The sequence below is a fragment of the Sorex fumeus genome, unplaced genomic scaffold (assembly GCF_029834395.1).
Source record: "Sorex fumeus unplaced genomic scaffold, SorFum_2.1 ptg000063l, whole genome shotgun sequence".
Classification (NCBI taxonomy): domain Eukaryota; kingdom Metazoa; phylum Chordata; class Mammalia; order Eulipotyphla; family Soricidae; genus Sorex; species Sorex fumeus.
In genome coordinates, this window is record NW_026606120.1 from 85,096,607 (window position 1) to 85,118,744 (window position 22,138).

Genomic DNA, 22,138 nt, shown 5'->3' on the forward strand with positions numbered 1-22,138 from the left:
TGTGATCCAAAAAGAAAAAAAAATCTTGTCTAGATTGCTACAGATAAAACACAGTTATCCCAAAGGACACCCAACTAGCTCCTTGTCAAGTGTATAAACTTAACAATTTCTTTTCAATTTTAGTTAATATTTGATGGCATCTGAGGGAGCTTTCGAAGGCTTTGTTTAGACAAGTACAGACACTCTCTAAATGGCACATCCACAGGACAGAACGAGAAGGAAGTCGTCAAAGGTCCTGTTGCTTAGACCTTCATGACTTCTCCCTCAGTAAATTCATGAATGCCAAAAACAAAAGGAGACTCCAGTGATGACAACAAAACATTGATTTGGATTATCCACACTGGTGGCCTCCTCTACCCCAGTTCACGAAACTGTTGCTCAACACTCACTTGACTTACACTGGCCATCTTCTGTTACCATTTGGCAAAAGTTTCCTGCCCTAAATATTCTTGTCTTGCACAATGGGAATGGTACCCATAAGGTCTCAATCAAAGTGTCATGTGAATTATTTTACATTTCATGAGGAAGATAAAAATAACTAGATTGGGATTGGAAAAACCATTTCATATCATCAACCCTGAGGAGTTCTCATCTGTGTTCATTCCAGCCAGCATGGTTTCATCTACTTTCTAACCTATCGTTGAATTCTGTCCTTAATGGTGATTCAGGCCATCCTTCTATTGCCCAATTCTTGTTACGACTTGGGAGGTTGATGTGGTTGGTTTGTTTTTAATATCTTGCCCAATCTTTCCATTTTTAGTTCCAGGCTATTGCTTTTAACCACTTTCAACTATCCCATTCTTTACAGAATGACACAGTACTGTACACAATCTCGCTCAAATATATTTTTTTTTCAATCTAATTCCAGGGTGGCTGCATCAGCCTCATGGACTCAAAAAGAAAATGCCAAATGATAGACTATTATATAATTTATTTCCATATTCCTAGCAGTCCAGTTCTGAGGAAACCATCTATTACTTGTTTTCTTTTCATCACCTGAGTTGTGTGATATAGGTAATATTTGATTTCCACTGGGCAGGCAAACAAGAGAACTTTTAGTCAATATTATCCAATTTGTAATGATGTAGTTAGCCACCTAAACCCAAGTCTGACCATCTACTGTATATTCCTTCAGGACAGGCTCATAAAGTTACAAAAGCCATATTTTACATACCTTTTCTTAAAAGCAATACAAATTGTTCTAAAATATCACTGAAAAATCACAGTATTCCTAAAAAGTACAATATGTAAATCACTGTCTTGGGAAATTCATTAAAAAATAATCAAGTGAGCTTTATTCTGAATTCTAAGAACCAAAGGTTTTATGTTTTCAAATAAACATTTTTTGTTAATTTAGTCAAAGAGCATTTCTGTTGTTTCACTCTGCCATAGAATGTTGCAGAATTATTCCCAGCTAGATGGTTCTTCACAAAATATGTATTTGAGTCTTTGACTAGAGAGCAAATGGTTACACATTTTGTGGGAATTACTTATTATTGCAAATGTGGAATGGCCTCGAGTGTGATATCTAAAGTGTTGGCTTTGACTCACACAGTAATTCTTCATTTGGTAACCTATTGCCTACAGAGGTAATCACTGTCACTGTCACTGTCACTGTCCTCCCATTGTTCATTGATTTTCTCGAGAGGGCCCAGCAACGTCTCCACTGTGACACTTGTTACTGTGTTTGGCATATAGAATACGTCACTGGTAGCTTGCCAGGCTTTGCTGTGTGGGAGAGATACTCCCGGTAGCTTGCCAGGCTCTCCCTGAGGGGAGGAGGAATTGAACCTGGGTCAGCCGGGTCGGCTGCATACAAGGCAAATGCCCTACTGCTGTTATATAATAAACTCAAATACAGAAAATTATGGTAATTTTTTCCCAGTGAAAATGACTATATTTTTCAGTCATGTCTAGTGACTGAGTGAAAGGTGAAAGGTACTGGGTATTGCTTTCTTAGAGTTATTTGTATTCTGTCATGTGTTTTACTTGATTAAGATTCAGAATATTATTTTCAATAGTTTTATTCATCCATGAAAGCCTGGCTTTCTTCCAGTGACTTCACATGTTACACACTTACTTAACTTTGAGTAAGCTGGTACCATAACCAAATCCAATAACAACAAGACTCAAAAGAGAGCAGGATCTCGAGAATAATGCTCCTATCATCACCCTCAGACTTCTTTTTGAACTTAATTTGTAATATTTACTTTTTCAAATGTATTTGTCTTATTCAGTGATTAGCTGTATAAATCATTCAGAAATGACCAGGAATGCAGTTAATTAAAATACCTTTCTTTGTTGTCTGAACTTGACTTTCATGTAATAGAACTAACACAGGTGTGGGTAATATTTTCACAGAGGTGGTTCTGGAGTTGAATCAATTTCCTCTCAAATCATTGGACATCATGGAGCTTTAAAACCAAGTGAACGAAGCTGCAGGTTTTTAATCTAAGTTGATGAACAGATTTATTTCCACCACATCAGGTGACTTTTAAAATATTCCCTATTTTATATTATTGTTTTGTGTAAGTGGCCTAGACTTTAATTAAGACTTGTAATAAATCACCCAATTGGACCAACAGGAGAGAATAGAGGCAGAAACACATAGAAAATGACGGAGTTCATCATGAAAGTCATTGTTTAAAATTAATTGATATTGAACTTATGTGACCAGGCTGGAGCGATAGCACAGGGGGTAGGGCGTTTGCCTTGCATGCAGCCAACATGGCTGACCCGAGTTCGATTCCTCCGCCCCTCTCGGAGAACCCGGCAAGCTACCGAGAGTATCTCGCCCGCACGGCAGAGCCTGGCAAGCTCCCCGTGACATATTCAATATGCCAGACACAGTAACAACAAAGTCTCCAATGGAGACGTTACTGGGCCCGCTCGAGCAAATCGATGATCAACGGGAGGGCCTTTACCTTTACCTTTACCTATGTGACAATATGGAAAAGTTGATGGGTATAATGCTAAGTGAAATCAGCCACTCACAGAAACACAAATATCACATGATTTCACCACATGATACATGGGCAGTATCTAAAATAGTCAAACTCAATAACAGAAAACACAACGTTAATTGCTAAGAGATTAGGAAATGGGTAAACATGTAGGGCTTTGTAGCTTCTTAAGTGTTATGTTTCATTTACATAAGATGAACACACTCTAGAAAACACCACATTACTTAACAGCACTGTGCTGAACCTCTGTTATTTTGTTAAGAGACTAGATCCCATGGTGAATATTGTGGAAACAATCACAACAATTAGTACTATAAGGATGATGATATCACCCAGATAATTCTGGGGCTCAGAAATGGGTGAGAGCACTTAGAATCCACTCTGGGAATTAGAATGAGGGCAGGTTTTCTAGAAGGGTGAATATCTGAGTGTACTTAGAAAAAAATATGTGAATAATCTGGGCAAAGAAGGTCAGTTTTGGGCACTCAACTTTGCTTCATCCTGCTCCCACAGGCCTGTAAACATTGTAGTGACTCAATAAATTATCTTTTAAAAAGAATCATTGTATTAAAAATAATCATACTGCTGTCAAGTGTTTATCAGCATCCAGCCAGGATCACATATACCAAAGAATAGACAAAACAAAGAACCAAACTTACTTAGGCATGCTTACGGGAGAGTAGAGAAAACCAGGTTAATATCGATCTTCACAGAGGTCTATAGGAATAATAAAAATCTAACCTATCCAACCATTTTCTATGAATAAATGAGAAACCAGAGGCCAATATACTTGTGACATTCTCCAAGGCCATACAGCAAGTGTTTGAATGATTAACCTGGGATACTTTTGCTAAGCCACACACTGCTTTCTTGTCTTTCACCCACTTCATAGAAAAAGCCTAAAAGCAGTATTCAGTTTTGCTCTGTACGTCTCTATATCAATAATTAGTGTGAGAAAAGCAATGCTTTTAAACAAACTGCTTCAGTTTTGACTGAATAGCATTCTGAACAACCAAAGGACAGTGATACAGTGCCGCAGTACAGATCCAGGGGTGCTTGGGAGATTGCAGGTCCAGACCCAGCAAGAATCCAGGACACCATGCAGTGTCAAGTGTCAAAGTTAGGGACTAGTACGTGCTAGGTACATCCTTCATTGTCCTCTTGAGCTCTCACCCTAGTTCAGCAAAGATTTTTTTTTTCTGTTTTATAATGGCAGTAGGGGTACTTCCTTGAATACATTAAAATCTTAAGAATGTTAGCTCAGTCTACAAATAATAGCCTTTTACAGACTTGCTTCATCTGTAAAAGGTGAGGTTAAATTGTGAGTTAATTTACTAGATGGAGCGCTTGGAAACCTTTAATCTCAAAGGAAGTAATAACAGCAACAATAATTTACCTTTTGAGTTTCAGTGGCTCTTCATAGTTTTCTGATTGAAGTCTTAAACCCATCCAAGTGAACAGAAGAGGAAATGCTCATTCCTCAATTTTATAGATCAAGAAATTGATGAACAAGGAGTGGAAGTCCCATTTATCAGCGTTCTAGTCTCTTACCCTCAGGTTTACTTCTTCAAGGATTCTTGGTTACAAGTTGGACTTACACACACACACACACACACACACACACACACACACACACACACACTTTTATAAAGTTGGCTGTATTTTATTCCCCTGTCTATTACAGACCTAAAAAATAATTAAATGTCAGTTCCAATCCCATGTATTTCAGTAAAATTATTCAATATTTGTTTCAGAGGACCTGGAATTTTTCTCCATGTTATCCTTTCCCTACTATGTTCCATTTATCTATTTATTTTTTATCCTCAGTGCCTAATTTCATTCTAAGATTTCCTATGTTTTATCTCTTACTATTTCTTTAGCAGGTCCAGTACAGATTCATGACTAAAATGAGAGGAAAGAACTTGTTTCTTTTATATGTAGTTATTTTCTCAGTCAAGTTATTTTCCTCCTATCTTTATGATGCTCTATCACATTTTCCCCCTTCCCTCTCCTACTCACCAACATATTTTCAGAAGTTCTTCTATCCCTTTCTTTTCTATACCAGTCCTGCTTCACCATGATTTATCGAAAGTGTTCATCACACATTGATCTAGATAGCAGGATCATAGCAGAAAAATCCATATTTTATGTCTTTTGTTCTCAAACATAGAAATATAACTTCTAATAAAACTGGCACTGATAAAGATAAACATTATAGTATAAAGATAGTATAGCAGCTCTAGGATAGTGGCTAAGGCACTGGTCTTGCACACTGTCAAACTGGGCTTCGTCCTTGTAGTTCTTCAAACCCCACCAAGAGCAAAGAATAAGCCCTGAGAATAGCCAGGTGCTGCCCCCCCCAAAAAGATAAACATCATTTATTTGTATATGACATCAAGAATTATGGGAATGCGATACAGTGCAGATAGCATATATATTATAGGTGATTGGAATGATATCAGAGTAATGAAAATAATGAGTAGAAAAATAATGATGCATGATGTGAAAAATATAACAATTGAGGGCAAAGGCAGTCCTCTAAAAGCAATTATAGGTGAAATTTAGTGTAGTTATTTATAGATCTGGAGAACAAAAATTAAAAGTGGAAAGGAATGAGACATTTCAGAAAACATGTTTTTCCAGGAAAGAAAAAAAAAAGAACACCTAGAGAAAGTTAGCTGAGGCAGTAACACGCAAAGAAAGTAATAGAGGATATGACCTTAGTGAAGAAGGGATGGTTATGTAGAACATCCAAGAATGGAAAGTTGGACTTTGGAAACTGGGGAGGGATTGGTGGAGAGATGTGGTTAGAACTGCAGTTTGGAATTTGCCCTGGCAAAGAAGCTTCTCATGGCATGTTGGGAAAGAATGAAGGAGATGAAAGGAAGGGAAATTGAGTCAGAGAGTCCCCCATTCCAAATACTCACTGCTGAGGGGAACTGAGCAAACAGCGATGCTTAAAAAGAACACAGGATGGGGTAGATTCAAGAAAAGTCAAAACTCTTCCAGTTCCTGTTTAAAAACATAAACAACATGCAAATTCAAATAAAAAAATTCTTCCTGTGTCACATTGAGAAACTCTGTTTTCTTTGTTGCTGTGACTCACTTGGGGACTATTCTTACAAGAATGCAATTTGGAGGGATGGGCAGACCTGTTGGGGGAAAACAGAACCTCTGTGGAATGTTTACCCATTCCTGGGACCATAGAATTTTTTCCTCTACAAAGGTCTGTTTATTTTAAAAGACGCTATATTAATGAAGGGGGAAAGTCTCAGATATCATGGCATGATCTGGGCCAGCACACAGGACATCTTGAAATAGCCACAGTGAAGCAAAAGATGAAGCCCGTGACCTAAAACCCTTCCTGAACCCTTAAGCAGAAGAGCTCAGAAAGACAGGTGAAGTCGGCTTCCTCTTCAAGCCTGTGTTCTCTCTTGAACGTGTCTCTTGCTTGCTGATTTTTATTTCTTTCCTTGTTATTTCCATTCTATAGACACCCGTGTTCTCACTTGCACATACACTTTCCCCTTTCTCTCCCCTCACGTGTTTCTAAATAAGTTTCAATAAAAGCTATCTGAAAAAAAAACAGGTGAAATGAGGAGGGGTTATGAATGGTCAGAACAGGGAGAGATAGCACATAGCACAGGAGTAAATAAAGACAGGATAGCTCATGGATTTCTCAAACTGGAGAGAGGAAAAGAAGGCAGCAGAAAAGCAAGTGGAACCATAGCTCAGATCAAATTTTGTGCTTCAGATAAATATTTTTGCAATACGGGGTCTGCTTGACGGGGGTAAATGTGATTTTCTGGAAGCAATTTCTTTAAAAAAAATAGTTCATCACAAATTTTAGTACACATAGAAAATCCAGATTTAGGAGAAGAGAGAAATAGAAATGATCAGATTCTAAACTTACAGGTATTGTTAAAGAATTGCTGGCCCTTCCTTCCTTCCTTCTTCCCTCCCTACTTCCTCCCTCCCTCCCTCCCTTCCTTCTTAAAATTATTTTATTACTTTTATTATTTTATTTTTAATAAAATAAAATTTTTATTAAAACTATTTTATTAAAAATTATTGTCATAGGGGCTGAAGCGATAGCACAGCATGTAGGGTATTTACCTTGCATGTAGCCAACCCAGGTTTAATTTACAACATCCCATATGGTCCTCCGAGCACTGGCAGGAGTAATTCCTGAAAGAAGAGCCAGGACTAACGCCTGTGCATCACTGGGTGTGACCCAAAAAGCAAAAAAAAAAAAAATGGTGTCATATACAATGTTATTCATAGTGAGTTCTAGAAATACAATGTTTCAGCAATGATTTCACCACCAATGGAAACTTCCCTCTACTTTCCTCTGAGCCAAAAGATCTAAGAAAAGTCAGGTGGTATTTTGAGAAGCATCAAATAAATACCATGTTTTCTGCTTTGTTTTCATCTCTACTTAATATATATTTTTCTGGAGAAGTCAAATTTAAAATAAGGAAAACAGTCTTGGAGGAGAGAATTTACAGGTTTCCCTAATTCGTTTAGAAAGAAAACTCTATTAAAATATTCATTATTGAAATTTAGCCCCTCCAAAAATGTTTTCTATATCATAATTAAATTAAGAGACAAAGCTGTGTCTGTCGATGTTTAATGTGAAGATGAGGGTGAAGTTTTTTTTTTCCCACAAACAGACAGCACGTTTGTTATGATCTAGTGCTAAGTAAAGCTATAGAATATTCACATAATTTATTTTGGTCATTCCTTGCCAAACAGGTAAAAGAGAAACTGAGTCATCCTCTTGAAGATATGAAACCAGAATAGATAAGAGGTCTTGATAACTGTTTAGAACAGACATGAAACTTATACTGAGGACCATGGACAGAGAACATGTTGGGTGCACAGATGAATTTTGAGTACAAAGTTTGAAGAACTGAGTCTGAAATTTTGGAATTTTTGTGATTCCCCCCCCCTCCCCACCACCACCACCACACACACACATTGTCAATTCTATGATCCAGGGCAACAACAATGAAATAGTTACAAATCTTCCTAAGTCTAGTGGTGAAGGTCAGAGAGTCTCCAGATAGAGCATGAGGAAATTCTTGGGGCAACCTGTCCATTAGAAGACTGTCTTCAGTGTCTGTGAATTTATTCTTTATTTTGCTCTATGGATGTTATAGTTCTGAAAGAATGCAGACCTTATCTTTCTATTTGATCATCTTCACTAGTGTTATTTTTCCAAGTTATTTCATGAGTCTTGAATATGAACAATGCAAAGTAATTCTTTTTTTAGTTCATCATGGCACATAGTAGCTAGTAAATAAAATTTTTGTTAATTGATTTAAATTGAAAAGTTAGGTAATTGAATCAAAGACTCAGTTAATTCACAATTTCACAGTTCTAGATGATATGCTTGTAAATTTGTAAAAGTATTTCAAAAAGCTTTGATCATGCAATGAATGGGAATTGCAGATTTTTTTTCACCAGAGTTTGTTTTGCAATCTGAATTTTTTGGATCTTGCTCTGAAAAAGGTTGAAATGAAAGACATGGCAGTGAATCAGCAAGTTAAGAAGGTTAACAATTAGTCATAAGTTTAATAGATGATACAATTACGCCATCTCTACCTTTTAAAAATAACCATATTTTAATTAGATTTTAATCATAAAGGTCAGAGGTAGTATAAGTTTAGGAAAATCAGAAACACAGACCGGTTTGGCAAAACTGCTTTATCTCATATGTGTTAAATTGGCCAAATTAACTAAAACAGATGGTGAGAGGCTTTTGTTTCTTAAATAATCAATTGCTGATTGCACGGTCATAATGGTCTTTAATGTTTTAAGACTACATTTTAAAGCCCAGATTTATAAGTACTGCTTATATTTCTTTGTTCTTAAAATACAAATTACTTGCTTTGCTGATTTAACAAATCACAAGCTGGCAATTAAAAAAATGTGGTACCTTGGTTTTGACTTTGCTTCCTTAAAGTATATAAATATCTCTCTTCTTACAACAGATTTTAGACCATAGTAAACTACTCTGTTTGAAAGCATTAATCCAGACAAAAGCAAAACAATAACACAAATCTGACTTCATCTGATAATTGCTGGTCTGTCTACCTATTATGTAACAGATCTCTGTGACTGTGATGAACTAGAATAGCAGCCATTTGATCATTCTCATGATTTTGCTGATCAGGGATTCAAATAGGGCCTAGTTAGCATTGCTAATCTATGCTCCATAAATGGGGGCCTGATAGCAGGTGTTGTAATGACTGGAGTTGACCAAGGATGGCAAGACTAGTCAAGATGGCAAGAAAGTCTTGGCGCTATCTTCCTTAGTTTATCTTTAGGGTACATGCTGACTTAGAAGTGTTCAAGTTGTCTTTTTCATTCACTCATCTGGAATGACTGGAACAGATAGGTTCTCACATCCCCTCCCCTTACCTTCCTTCCCCTCCTTTCCCCTCCCCTTTTCTTCCTTCTGTCCACTCCCCTCTCCTTCCCTTCCCTTCCCTCTCCTTCCCTTCCCTTCCCTTCCCTTCCCCCTCCCTGTCCTGTCCTGCTTTCCCCCCCGCCCCCTTCTTATTCTCTTCCCTATTCCCTTTTCCTTGTTTTATCTTGCCTACCTTTCCCTTCTACCTCCTTTTCCTTTTATTCCCTTTATCTCCTATCCCATCCCTTTCCTACTTCAATTTTCCTTCTTTCTCCCTTTCCCCACTTCACCATCTTCCTCCCCTCTCCAGTCCTTGGAATTTTCCCCTTTCTACATGTCCGGCTTGGATTTCTTCACAACATGGTGATTTCAGTGTAATTAGACATTTCCCACATTGCCTGGCTTCCCCCAGAACAAAACTTTATAGTAGAAAGAGTGCCAAAAGGTTCAAGGGGGGGGGGGTACTGCTAGGCTTAGAAGTCTTCGATGTTACTTGTACCTTTATTGATAGAAAGTTTCTAAAAACTTGGCCAGATTCAAAGACATAGAACAAAAATTCCGGAGTTCGACACACACACACACACACACACACACACACACACTCTAAAGACTTGGCCATAAAGACATAGAACCAAAATTCTGGAGTTCAGCACACACACACACACACACACACACACACACACACACACACAGGATGGGAAGCTATTGATAACATTCATCTTGGAAACAGTCTACCATATTGCCGTTATTTGATGAGCTAGATTCCTGTAATAAGGTTCTTCTTCCTCGATAATGTTTATTTTTTATCCATTCTCTTCCCTTTTTTTTGTTATCACAAAGTATGGGTTTGCATACTTGGTTTTTGACATACCTAAGATTGTCATGTCAGGGATCCCAGTGGAAGTGCTAAGGTAAAACTTAAGACCTCATGAAAGCGTTCTATTACTCTATGTCTCTAGATTTTTCTGTGGTTTTGTTTTTTAAAGAAGTTAAGTGTCAGAAGTTAATACAGGTAATAAGGAACTTGCCTTACATGTAACTGACCCAGTTAGATCCCTAGTACCACATATGGTTCCCAGAGCACCAGCAGTGGTCACTACTGAACACAGAACCAGTTATTGATCTTGAGCACCACTAGGTATGGTCACAAATTTACAATCTCCCCAAAAATAATTTTTAAATGTCTAAACAACTCAAGTAGCTCTATATACCTATGATCCCTTTTAAAGCATCAAACATTGTGGGATCTGTATTTTATTATCTATTCAGATTTTCAGACACTGCTTCATCTTAAAGACCTCAAATTCAAATCCACAGAGACTGGCCCACATCCACAAGAACAAAAGCAACCGGTGCTAGCGCGGATGTGGCGAGAAAGGGACACTCCTTCACTGTTTGTGGGAATGCCGACTGGTTCAACCCTTTTGGAAAACAGTATGGATGATTCTCAAAAAATTAGAAATTGAGCTCCCATTTGACCCAGCAATACCACTCCTGGGAATATTTCCCAGAGAGGCAAAAAAGTATAGCCGAAGTGACATCTGCAATTGTCTGTTTATTGCAGCACTCTTTACAATAGCCAGAATCTGGGAAAAACCTGAGTGCCCGAGAACAGATGACTGGTTAAAGAAACTCTGGTACATTTACACAATGGAGTATTATGTAGCTGTTAGAAAAGACGAAGTCATGAAAGTTACATACAAGTGGTACTACATGGAAAGTATCATGTTAAGCGAAATGAGGCAGAAAGAAAGGGATAGACATAGAAAGATTGCATTCATCTGGGGAACATAAAGTAACAAAATAGGAAACTAACACCCAAGAATGGCCGAGATTAGTACCAGGAATTTTACTCCATGACTTGGAGGCCAACCACACATACTAGGGGAAAAGGGAGCTCAGATAAAGAGAAGGGAACACCAAACAAAGGGTGTTGGGAGGATCCTCCCAGGATGGGAGAAGCATGCTGAAAGTAGACTATAGACCAAACATGATTGCCACTCAATGCCTCTTTTGCAAACCACAGCACTCAAAAGGAGAGAGAGGGAAATGCCTTGCCACAGAGGCAGGGTGGGATGGGGGCTTGGGGGTGGGAGGGATACTGGGATCTGTGGCGGTGGGAAATGCGCACTGGTGGAGGGATGGGTGTTTGATCATTGTATAACTAAAACCCAAGCACAAAATTGTGTAAGTCTGAAAAAAAATTTTTTTTTAGTGGAAAAAAAATAAATAAAAAAAATTCAAATCCAAACGTAAAATAACACCCTTTATTTTGTTAAGAGTTTTGATCTCTATAGTTCTTCAATTATGACTGGGGAGATGGCTCAACAGACTAACGTGTGCTCTGGGATTCTCAGGTTTTATCTCCAGCACCACTGATCCCCCAAACACCATGCCAGGAATGCATCTGGCATTCCGCAAACACCATTCCAGAAATGCTTCCTGGACATCACTAAGTGTCACTAGAAAATGAAAGGTAAAATGTTGGGAGAAGAGAAATGGCTTAGGTGTAGTATGCATACCCTGCATGAGTGAAGACCTCAGCTCTACCCCTGACACAGAAAAAAATGATTGCATAAATAAATAAATAACAATTAAAAAACAATTGAGATTCTTTAATTATGACTTTGTTTTAAGTGACAATCTGTAACTATTAATACTGTTTAGCTAGATGATTTCAAAAGTTTATAAGTCCATTTCAGGAGTATATATGTATTATTTTTGAGTGGTGTGTTCAGCTAAAGTAGGAAACTGAATCAACTATCTGATTCTTTTTTTTATTTTTGCTTTTTGGATCACACCCGGCAATGCACAGGGGTTACTCTTGGGTTTGCACTCAGGAATTGCTCCTGGCGGTGCTCAAAGGACCATATGGGATGCTGGGAATCGAACCCAGGTTGGCCGCATGCAAGGCTCTATGGTTGTTTTCCATAGTGATTTTTATTATCACACTGACTTAGCTCCAGGAAACCTTTGAGTCACTGGAAACTGTATTTTATGTTTACATTGAGTGACTGAGTGATTTTTCAATTTCCTAAGATACTTTAGCTTTAATCTTCTCAGGAACCCTAATCTTCCTAGTCCCTATTTTGGTCCCAAACTTTTTAAAATGCAGTACAAAGACATCTATGACTATTGAGTTCATAGCAGTGAAATAATTTCAATGGCTATCATTCTTGGAATTTTGGAAACACTTTCCCCTAACAAGTTATAAAAACTCACCTCAAATTAGCGTCCAACAAACAAACAAAGATGTGTGCAGAGTAACAACTAATTTATCTCATCACGTGAATGAGACACAACGGATATTATTACTCATGTCTATTTCTTACCTCTGTTTTATTTGGAACATCTTCACTGGTAAACTGTTGTGGAGCCACTTTCTCAACGGAATTTTCAAGGAAATCTTGACAGTTTTATTTTCCAGTAGTTCAAACATAGTGCCCTAAATTGAGCCTTCATGGTTAGAGTTGGTCTAATATGAAGCATGTGCACACCCTTCACATTGTAGCCTGGGTATTGGAAGGTATTGATTGCTTTGGTCCGTGGGAGCTAAGGGCAAGTCTTAGCTCCACCAGAAACACAATGGCTAAAAATAGAGGAACGTGTTCCCTGGAAGTTCTGGCAGCAGCAACGTCAAATAAAGTTATGCCTTTTCTTCTGTTCCAACATTCCTTTTGATAACACTGATCCACCCTGCTCCTTCAGCACCATAGCACCTTCGTTTCAGTGGGGTGTCTAGAAGCTAATAAAACTGCTTGGAAGAGCATGTTGCCCCCAATGGTTATCTCACACATTTTCAAGAATGTGAAAACAAAAGTTCCTTGTTGTGTCCCAAGCTCAGAAAACACTCTTCTTCCCCCAAATCCCACTTTCTTCTGTGTCATCTGCTTTCGGAGAAAGAGAAGAGATTCTACACATATTCGTTTACATAATAGGATATTTATGATAATATACACTATTTTTCACTAATATTCCTTGTTCTGGGATCAGGGATCAGGGAAGGAAAAACAGTGATGAAGGGAAGAGCAAAGAGGTGATCCACAGCATGAGGAAGAGTCATCCTTCATAGGCTAACATACATCTATTCACACATGCTTATGTCTGATCTGTAGGTATCACCCAACTTACTCAGATCACTGAGTCAACTCCTCACTCCAGTCATTATTTTTGTACATGGAAATGGGATTTTGAATGGGATTAAACAGACATAGTTTTGCAGTAAGAGAATGAGAATGAGGTGGTGTTAGCTTCTTTATGGCAATTTGATTTCTTATTGACTCTCCGTTGAAATGTGTATTTTCTCACTAGAATGCAAGTAAGTGATGGTATTCAAGTAAAATTTCATCTTTTGTAAGTGAAATCCACCTGCCTTAATACTCAATGTAGATGATCCTTACATATACAGGATTATCTTCACGCTTGATGAAACTTGGTGATTATTCCTGTGGGTATTTCATTGATTTCTCTCTCTCTCTCTCTCTCTCTCTCTCTCTCTCTCTCTCTCTACATATCTCCACTCTTAATCCACTTTTCTGTCATTAAACAGATTAGATTGTTTTCAGATCTTAACTATTGTGAAAAACACTGCAATGAATATAAGAGTGCAAATATCTGACAATGGGAACATTTTTCCCATAGCCATGAAGACTGTGGGGACTAAAGGAACTTCCACTATGATGACTATGACTACAACAGGGAAAGAGAAATTGTTATGATGTAAAGGGAAAAAGAAAGTGGAGGCCAGGAACCAGGGAAGAGAAGGCACTGCGCTGGGGAGAAAGGAGAATAATAACTTGGTATAACCTCCACCCTCTGCCCCGCTCCTCCTCCTCCGCCACTGCCACCCGTCGACGCTCGCCTTCACCGCCACCTAAGTGCGCGCCACCACCCCTTGGAAGATTCGATGGACATGGACAGGAGCCCCCTGAGGCCCCAGGACTACCTTTACGGTTACGAGCTAACGGCGGGCAAAGATTATCATTTTAAAGCGGATTATGATGAAAATCAGCGCCAGCCGTCCCTGAGAAGGGTCAGCTTGGGGGCCGGTGCCAAGGATGAGTTGCACATTGTGGAAGCCGAAGCCAGGGATGACAAAGGCCGCCCGGTGAAAGTGATACTGGCAACTTTGAAAAGGTCCGTGCTGCCAACCGTTTCCCTGGGAGCCTTTGCCATCACCCCGCCCCTGGTTCTGCGGTTGAAGTGCGGTTCGGGGCCTGTGCGTATCTCTGCTCAGCACCTGGTCCCCGCAGAGGAAGATGCGGAGTGGGAAGACGAAGACGAGGAGGAGGAGGAGGAGGAAGAGGAGGAGGACGACGACGACGATGACAACGACGTGAGGCTTTTGAGCACCTCGGGAAAACGTTCTGCTCCTGGGAGGAGTGGCAGCAAGGTTCTACAGAAAAAAGCAAGACTTGCTGCAGAGGAGGAGGTTGGTGACGACGGTGGCGACGGCAGTGACCGCGACGAAGGCAAAGACGAAGGAGGCGACAGCAGCAACAGTGGAGGCGGCGGTGGTGGCTGCAGCGACAGCGGCGGCAGCTACGACAGTGACGGCAGCAGCGACGGCAGCTACGACAGTTTCGGCAGCGACAGCAGCGACGGCAGCGACGACAACGACGACAGCGACGGCAACTACTACAGCTACCACAGCGACGACAGCGATGGCAGCTATGACAGGTACGACAGCTACGACAGCTACAAGAGAGCTGGCAGCTACGACAGCATTGCCGGCTATGACAGCGACGGCCGCGACGCAGAGGCGGCAGTGATGGAAGTGGCACCGATGCAGCCACGCAGTGGCGGCAGCGACGGCAGCTGCCACGGCGACAGCAGCGACTGTCGCGACGGTGATGAAGGGGAGGATGGTGACGGTGACGATGGCAGCGCCAACGACGACGACGAAGGTGGAGATGGCAGCTACTAAGACTACTAGTAGCCCTACGAGGGAAGAAAGGAAGAGGCCAGGGACAGGGAAAAGAAGAAACTAGGAACGGGGAGAAAGGAGGAGAAATTACTATCCTGCCAGGGAAAAGAGGTGGAACTAGGAGGGGAGGAGAGAGAAATAAACTGAGAGTACCAACCAGTCTGGGGAATGGTTCTTGGCCACCGGCCACCAAATGCCCTAGTTCCCCCTGGCTCTTTTTGAAACTCATACCACTTCAGAAGAGTTGTCTTGGCATCCAGTCCTGTCCTGGATGTTTCCTATACTCTGGCTGGATATCGAGTTCCTTTGATGCAATAGTTTCAGTAACCTAAAATAAAATTTTTGTGTGTTTGCCTTGCATGCAGCTGACCTGGATTCGATTCCTCTGTCCCTCTTGGAATGCCCGGCAAGCTACCAAGAATATCCTGCCCACAGGACAGAGCCTGGCAAGCTCGCAGTGGTGTATTGGATATGCCAAAAACAGTAACAACAAGTCTCACAATGGAGATGTTACTGGTGCCTGCTCAAGCAAATCAATGAACAACAGGGAGGACAGTGCTACAATGCAGTGCTATGTTTAGTGTTGGGAATTAAAACCAGGGACTTGAGCAACGGAGGCAAGTGCTCTGCCACTGGGCCATACTCTCAGCTTTAGTGTCTCGTTGATGATGTGATCCAGTGTTTATGGCAATTTTGGTAGCTGGAAAGGAAGAATTTTTCTTTCAGAATTTATGAAGTGTATGCCATTGCTTTCATTTGGTCTCCTGTCCCTGGGATGATGAAAATATTCAATGGCATGGATTTCTCTATGAACAGCTGGTATAAACTTGAGGAGCAGGCATACTTAGTAAGAAATGGTGTGAAAAATCAGCAGAATAGCTATCACCTATTGAATATATGGAATGAGTTATCGCTTCGGAGCTTTAATAAGCCACAGTAACTCTGAGGAATCATTATAATGAGTATACTCATGTTAGATTTGGAAGTCCCTGGCTCAGAAAAGTTGAAATCTGGGGCTGGAGCGATAGCACAGCGGTTAGGGTGTTTGCCTTGCATGCGGCTGACCTGGGTTCAATTCCCAGCATCCCATATGGTCCCCTGAGCACTGCCTGGAGTAATTCCTGAGTGCATGAGCCAGGAGTAATCCCTGTGCATTGCCAGATATGACCCAAAAAACAAAACAAACAAAGTTGGAACCTGCCCCTGAAGGAAATCTGTGGTGAGGGATATTGGTTCTTTAGTGATAGAACTGTCATAACAAAACATATTTGAAGTGGTATGCTATTCCTATACTTCTAAAATATACATTGTTATGAACTAAACATACCTTAATGGAACTAAAACAAAAATATTTTCAAAAGAAAAGCAGAATTGTGACTTAAGCAAAGATGCTAACCCAAAAACCCATGTCCCAAACCTCCCCTTTCTGGTAGTATTAGCCAATGTCATGACTCTCAGCCCTAACATAGTTTTCACTTTAGAACACCATTAGTGGTTTGCTTTATCTGACTCATGCTGAGTTAGCATGTTTTCTTTGCGGGATTCAATAAATTTTGCTAATAGTGAACATAGCAAAAATCCCATTTCTTAGATGATGCGATTTTTTTCTCTTTTCTCTTTTGCATTTATTTTTTACATTGGAAGGATCCTAATGAAACTTGCTTTGTTCTCTTCTCCAAATTAGTAGTCACCTTGTGAATAATTGTATGCCTGTAAAAATTTTTGTAGGCTCAATAGTTTTCCTTTTCATGGCAAGATTGTATCTTTGGGACTGGAGCAATAGTATAGCAGCTAAGGCATTATCTGTACACAGTCAATGGAGTTTTGACCTCCAGCATAGCATATGGTCCCCCAAGCACCTCCAAAACAGATTATGACTGCGTATCTGTATGTTTATGGCAATGTTTAGTCTATGCATATATCTTGTTTATATCTAGGTCTAGACCATATCGGTGTCCATGTCTAATCTATGTCTGTATCTAGTCTATGTATATGTCTGTGTCTGTATTTATGTCTATGTCTGTGTTTATGTCTATATCTGACTACATTAACCATTTCACATTTAACTTTCCATGTTGAGTGAATACATTTGGGCCAGAAATGAATTTTGGGGCAAGATTGAGGAAAGAAAGTTGCTTGGTAGGAGAAAGGGTGGATGACCCAGCTTCTTGACTATGTGGAGGATATGTGGGGAGTAGTTTCTATTTATCCGTATCTTATTTTTCCTATCTCGTTTAATTTGTTCTAAATTCCTATGTATAACTATTAGAGTAGATGGTTAGTGACAAATGAGCCAAAGGGGGAGGCTCATGTAGTCAAAGGGAATTGTCTGTGTTTGCCTAGAATACTGACACAGAGGCCAAAAACAGTAACAAGAAGTCTCACAATGGAGATGTTATTGTTACCTGCTCGAGCAACTCGATCAACAATGAGAGGACAGTGCTATAGTGCTACCGTGCTACTGACAAAAATAGGGTAACTTCCTAAAACTCAAGTACCCCAGGATTCTAGAGTGGATCTTAAAGTTTAAGAATGCAAAAGTTAAAAAATAAAGATACTGGGGCTGGAGCTATAGTATAGCAGGTAGGGCATTTGCTCGGGTTCAATTCCCAGCATCCCATATGGTCTGCTGAGCACCGCCAGGAGTAATTTCTAAGTGCAGAGCTAGGAGTAACCCCTGTGCATTGCTAGGTGTGACCCAAAAAGCAAACAAAGAAACAAGAAACAAAAACAAAAAAACAAAGATACGAAGGATTTTTACAGATATGTGTGTCTTGAGTGGTGAGGGGCTTGGCTCTGAGACTTTGATGCGGAGGGTGACAGTTCTCACCTACCTGGCACCGGGACTTTTTCTTACCTCTTGATAACTTGACATGAACCTACTTCCCCATTTTTCTGTCAACAGTAAATAGCTTTAATATGACTTGGTACTGTCTGGTAGAATTATATTTTGTTTATGATACATTTGAAAAAGTATCAAGCCTTGTTTCAAGACAGGAATTAAGTGAAGGTAAGAGCAGTCCTTGGGAGAGCCAACTTATGAACTACAAACATACACTTTGTGATGTAATGCAGTACGTAAATGGTATCATATGATTGCGTACACATAGAGAAGGTGAAAACAACAAATATTGAGAGTGAACTCCATGATTTTTGGTCTTTTTTTTAAGACCTGTTAGAATATTTACTAACAACCAAATTTTCATTTCAGATGGTGCTCAGAAAACAACACCAATGTGCTATATTACCACCAGATGAAAATCATACCAAACATCTACCTACTACCTACATCATCATTGAGAATAAACCATAATCATACTGATTCAAAATTCTCCCTAAGTCTCTTCAAGCTGCTCTCCTAGCACCAGGGATTTAGTGTCCTATCTTATCTCCCTTAACTGTCACTTGTAATATATTTAAATAAGATCAAGTTATTTTCTTGCTGGAAATCTCCAGTGACTAGTTAGCATCTCTGGCCATTCAAACCCTATGTAATCTGTTGTCAAGCCTGATTCTCTTAACTAGTTAGTGACCAATTTCTTTCTTGCTTTCTCCATACCTGTCTTTATTCTCCTTGTAAATCAATGGAACTCACTCTCACCTCATGGCCTTTGCACTTGCTGTTCCCTTTTTTCGTTCTATGCATGTAGAAGCTTGCTTCCATGTCCTCTCAAAGAAACCATCTCTGGCCACCTATGAAATATATCCTGCAGTCCCCTGATAGTTACCCTCTTACTGCTGCATTTAATTTTGTTTAAAGAATCTCTTTAGAGCCATTTTCGGACTGAAACAAGTTGTAGAACCTTAGCAGAGTTCCTCTATCTCTTATTCACTTTCTCTAATACCAACATCTTATATAACTATAGTATAGTTATCTTAAACAATTACATTAACATTGTTGTTTTAATGTTTGAACCACACCAAGCAATACTTCAGGATTTTATTTCAACTCTGTACTCAGGGGTCACTCCGTGTGGTACTCTGGAGAACATATGTGACTACATAGGGGTAGATTACATGCAAGATAATAGCCTTAATCCCTGAACTGGCATCTGGCACTATTATAATATTAAGAAAACCTCAGGACTCCTTCATATTTTACCAAAGACGTTCTGTGGGAAGGTTTTGCCTAATGAACTATGGTGACCCCAGCCTCAACTTACTTGTCACATTCTTCTTAAAAAGGATTTAGGATGATATTTAAAGATGCCAAATTAAACACATTTGGATTAGTTAAGAAACAGGCATATATTATCCAGGAAAAGATAGAATACTCAGTTCAATTCAGTTTGCAAAATTGAATTTTGTGAACACAATTGGTAAAACTATTATTTTAAACTTAAACATTTTTTGATATTGTAGAGTGTTCTTATCACAGAAAAAAATAAAATAAAATAAAAATAAAGTGACACTAAGTTATGGCAAGATTATTTTATTTTTAAACATAATTCAAACGTTTAAATGTTAACATTTAAGTCTTGGAATTTTTGCAGTAGTCAGGACAGAATTGAAATGTAATACTTATTTTAACTAGACAACTGTATATCCTATAGGCTACTTACTTAATAATCCACTTTTATCTGGCTTGTTTGTATTCCACAGTTATCAAAGATAGATTTTCCTATGGTGATAAATTATTCATATCTTATAAAAGGAGTGAATCTAAAATCAACAATACATTGTGTGTACATTGATAGAATCTATTGTCAAGCTTTCGCTTTGGCATTTAAATTGCTTTTCCTATCCATCTTTAAGAGAAAATTCATAAGGGGGAGTCTCTCTCTTTTCATTTTCTATATTTACATAGTCTTTTAAACCAAACACAAAAAAATTTTCCAGAAAATTTTATGTAATATACTATTTAAATAGAAAGAACCATATTTCTGTGGCAAGGTACTCTTTCCAACCCCCAAACTAAGAAAACTAGATTTAAACTGATTTTAATAACTGCTTAATTATGAAAATTACTATGAAATTTTAAGTTCTCTAAAAAAACTTATAAACATACACTTACAAAGTTAAAGGTCACTGATCCAATTATTTGCAGTCAGTGTGATAAAGAGAGGGTTTGCAAAAAGCATGTTTGAGAGGAAAATTACAAATCTGTAAGTAATAGAGTTTCAGGTATTAAACGTTCCAATCCCAATCTCACCACTAGTGTCATCATCCTTCTATCAATGTCCCAAGGTTCCCTCCCAGTCTCCAGCCTGTCTCCTTCATAGAAATCTTTTTCAGTTTAATTATCAGAGTTTGGCTCCCATGCTTAGAGAAATCCTGGCACTTCTGGTGGTTTAGATCATGACCGAATCACGACCATCCTGTTATTCGTCGATTGCCTTGAGCAGGCCCCAGTAACGTCTCCTTCATCCTAGCCCTGAGATTTTTAAGAAAGTGCTATATTCAAGGCTCTTTAGGAGAATGAGACCCATCATTGTTACCGGTATTTGGCATATTGGGTACGCCACAGGGAGTTTGCCAGACCCTGCCATATGGGCAGGTTACATTCGGTAGCCTGCCAGTTTGTCCAAAGTAGGAATGAGATATTAAGATGTTGCGGCCGCGTGGTTCCGGGAGCTGGTTTTTATAGTCTCTGAGTCTTGGCCATTGATGGGATTACACGGCGCCAGGGGGCCAGTTGGTGGGTGTGATCCCCGCCTTCTGGAATTTGGAGGATCCGGGTGGAGGATGCTCAGCTCCGATCCGAGTAGGCTTGGAGATCTTAGCCCCAGGACCCGCTGGTGGTTCAGATATGTACAAATGTTTTATATCTCTTCTACTGTTATATTTAAGTCCCCTTACACTTCGCCTGCTACCTCTTCTTTCTTCCCTCACTCCACAATAATTTTTTCCCTCTATCTGACCTTTTCATATCTATAATCTAATACCACAGATTAACTTATCTTTGATATCTTCCAATCCTTTATCATGTTATCCTATATGCCACAGATAACTGAGAACATGGTAATTGTCCTCCTTCTTCTGACTTTCTTCACTTAACATGTTATCCTCCAGTTCTATCCAAGTTGCAATGACTTGTATGATTTCATAATTCCTGTGGCTACAAAGTACTTCATTTTGTATAAAAACCACACCTTCACTATCTACTCACCTGTCAACTATTTGAGTTGATTCTATATCCTAGTTTTTATTCTAAATGCTGCATGAGCAAGTATGTCTTCCCAAATTATCCCAAAGTATGTATTTTACTATGAAACATATTTTTGAAATTTAAATTTTTTAATTGAACCAGTGTATGAATGATGATGTGCAGCATTCATCAGTCTACCCTCCTGTTTCTAACTCTCAAAGTGGAAAAGACAGATGTAGAAACATAAATAGTATTCCCGCAAATTCATGATAGGCTGTCTCTTGAATTTTATTCATAAATAAAGCAACAGGCTTCCCTGGGAAGTTAGAATTCTGCCAGGCTAATCCACGTAAGTTATATCCAGGCCAGACAAACAAGTTTCAAATTTTTAGAATTTTGTCCTGGGAAGCCAAACTACTACTAAATGATTTTGTCAACAGAAGTTATATCCATTTTTATAAGTTCATTGTCATATACGCTACCCTGTGAAGGAATTAATGAAATTAATGTATTTTTGTTCTTTCATTAAAAAGCATGTAATTTAGTCCTACTGAATCTCATTGAGTCCATTCAATAGATACATTGGTGTTGTTCAATAGTGGGTTAAAAAAAAGTCACAAAAGAAATGATAAGTAAAACCCCTCTCTTCTTTTTGGAATTGTGTTCTTAATGATATTGACATTATTAGTATTATTCATATGTGTATTCAAATATACGAATTTAATGGGGGTTTAAATATTTCCAAG

At 39.1% G+C, this 22,138-nt stretch overlaps 1 protein-coding gene across 1 annotated transcript; it reads left to right on the forward strand.

Moving 5' to 3' along the window:
* Positions 1 to 4,215: 4,215 nt before the first annotated feature.
* LOC130035105 (S-antigen protein-like) lies at positions 4,216 to 15,304 on the forward strand. Its single transcript, XM_056126585.1, has 2 exons — positions 4,216 to 4,271; positions 14,257 to 15,304. Exons 1-2 carry the CDS (start codon positions 4,216 to 4,218, stop codon positions 15,302 to 15,304), a joined length of 1,104 nt encoding a protein of 367 aa, XP_055982560.1.
* The last annotated feature ends 6,834 nt before the right edge of the window (positions 15,305 to 22,138 follow it).

What these genes read in the sequence shown, in the direction of transcription:
- LOC130035105 (XM_056126585.1), top strand. Translation starts at nt 4,216, where the DNA reads ATGTTAGCTCAGTCTACAAATAATAGCCTTTTACAGACTTGCTTCATC. An exon ending in ACTTGCTTCATCTGTAAAAG is followed by an intron (nt 4,272 to 14,256) that starts GTGAGGTTAAAT and finishes CCGCCACCTAAG; the next exon opens with TGCGCGCCACCACCCCTTGG.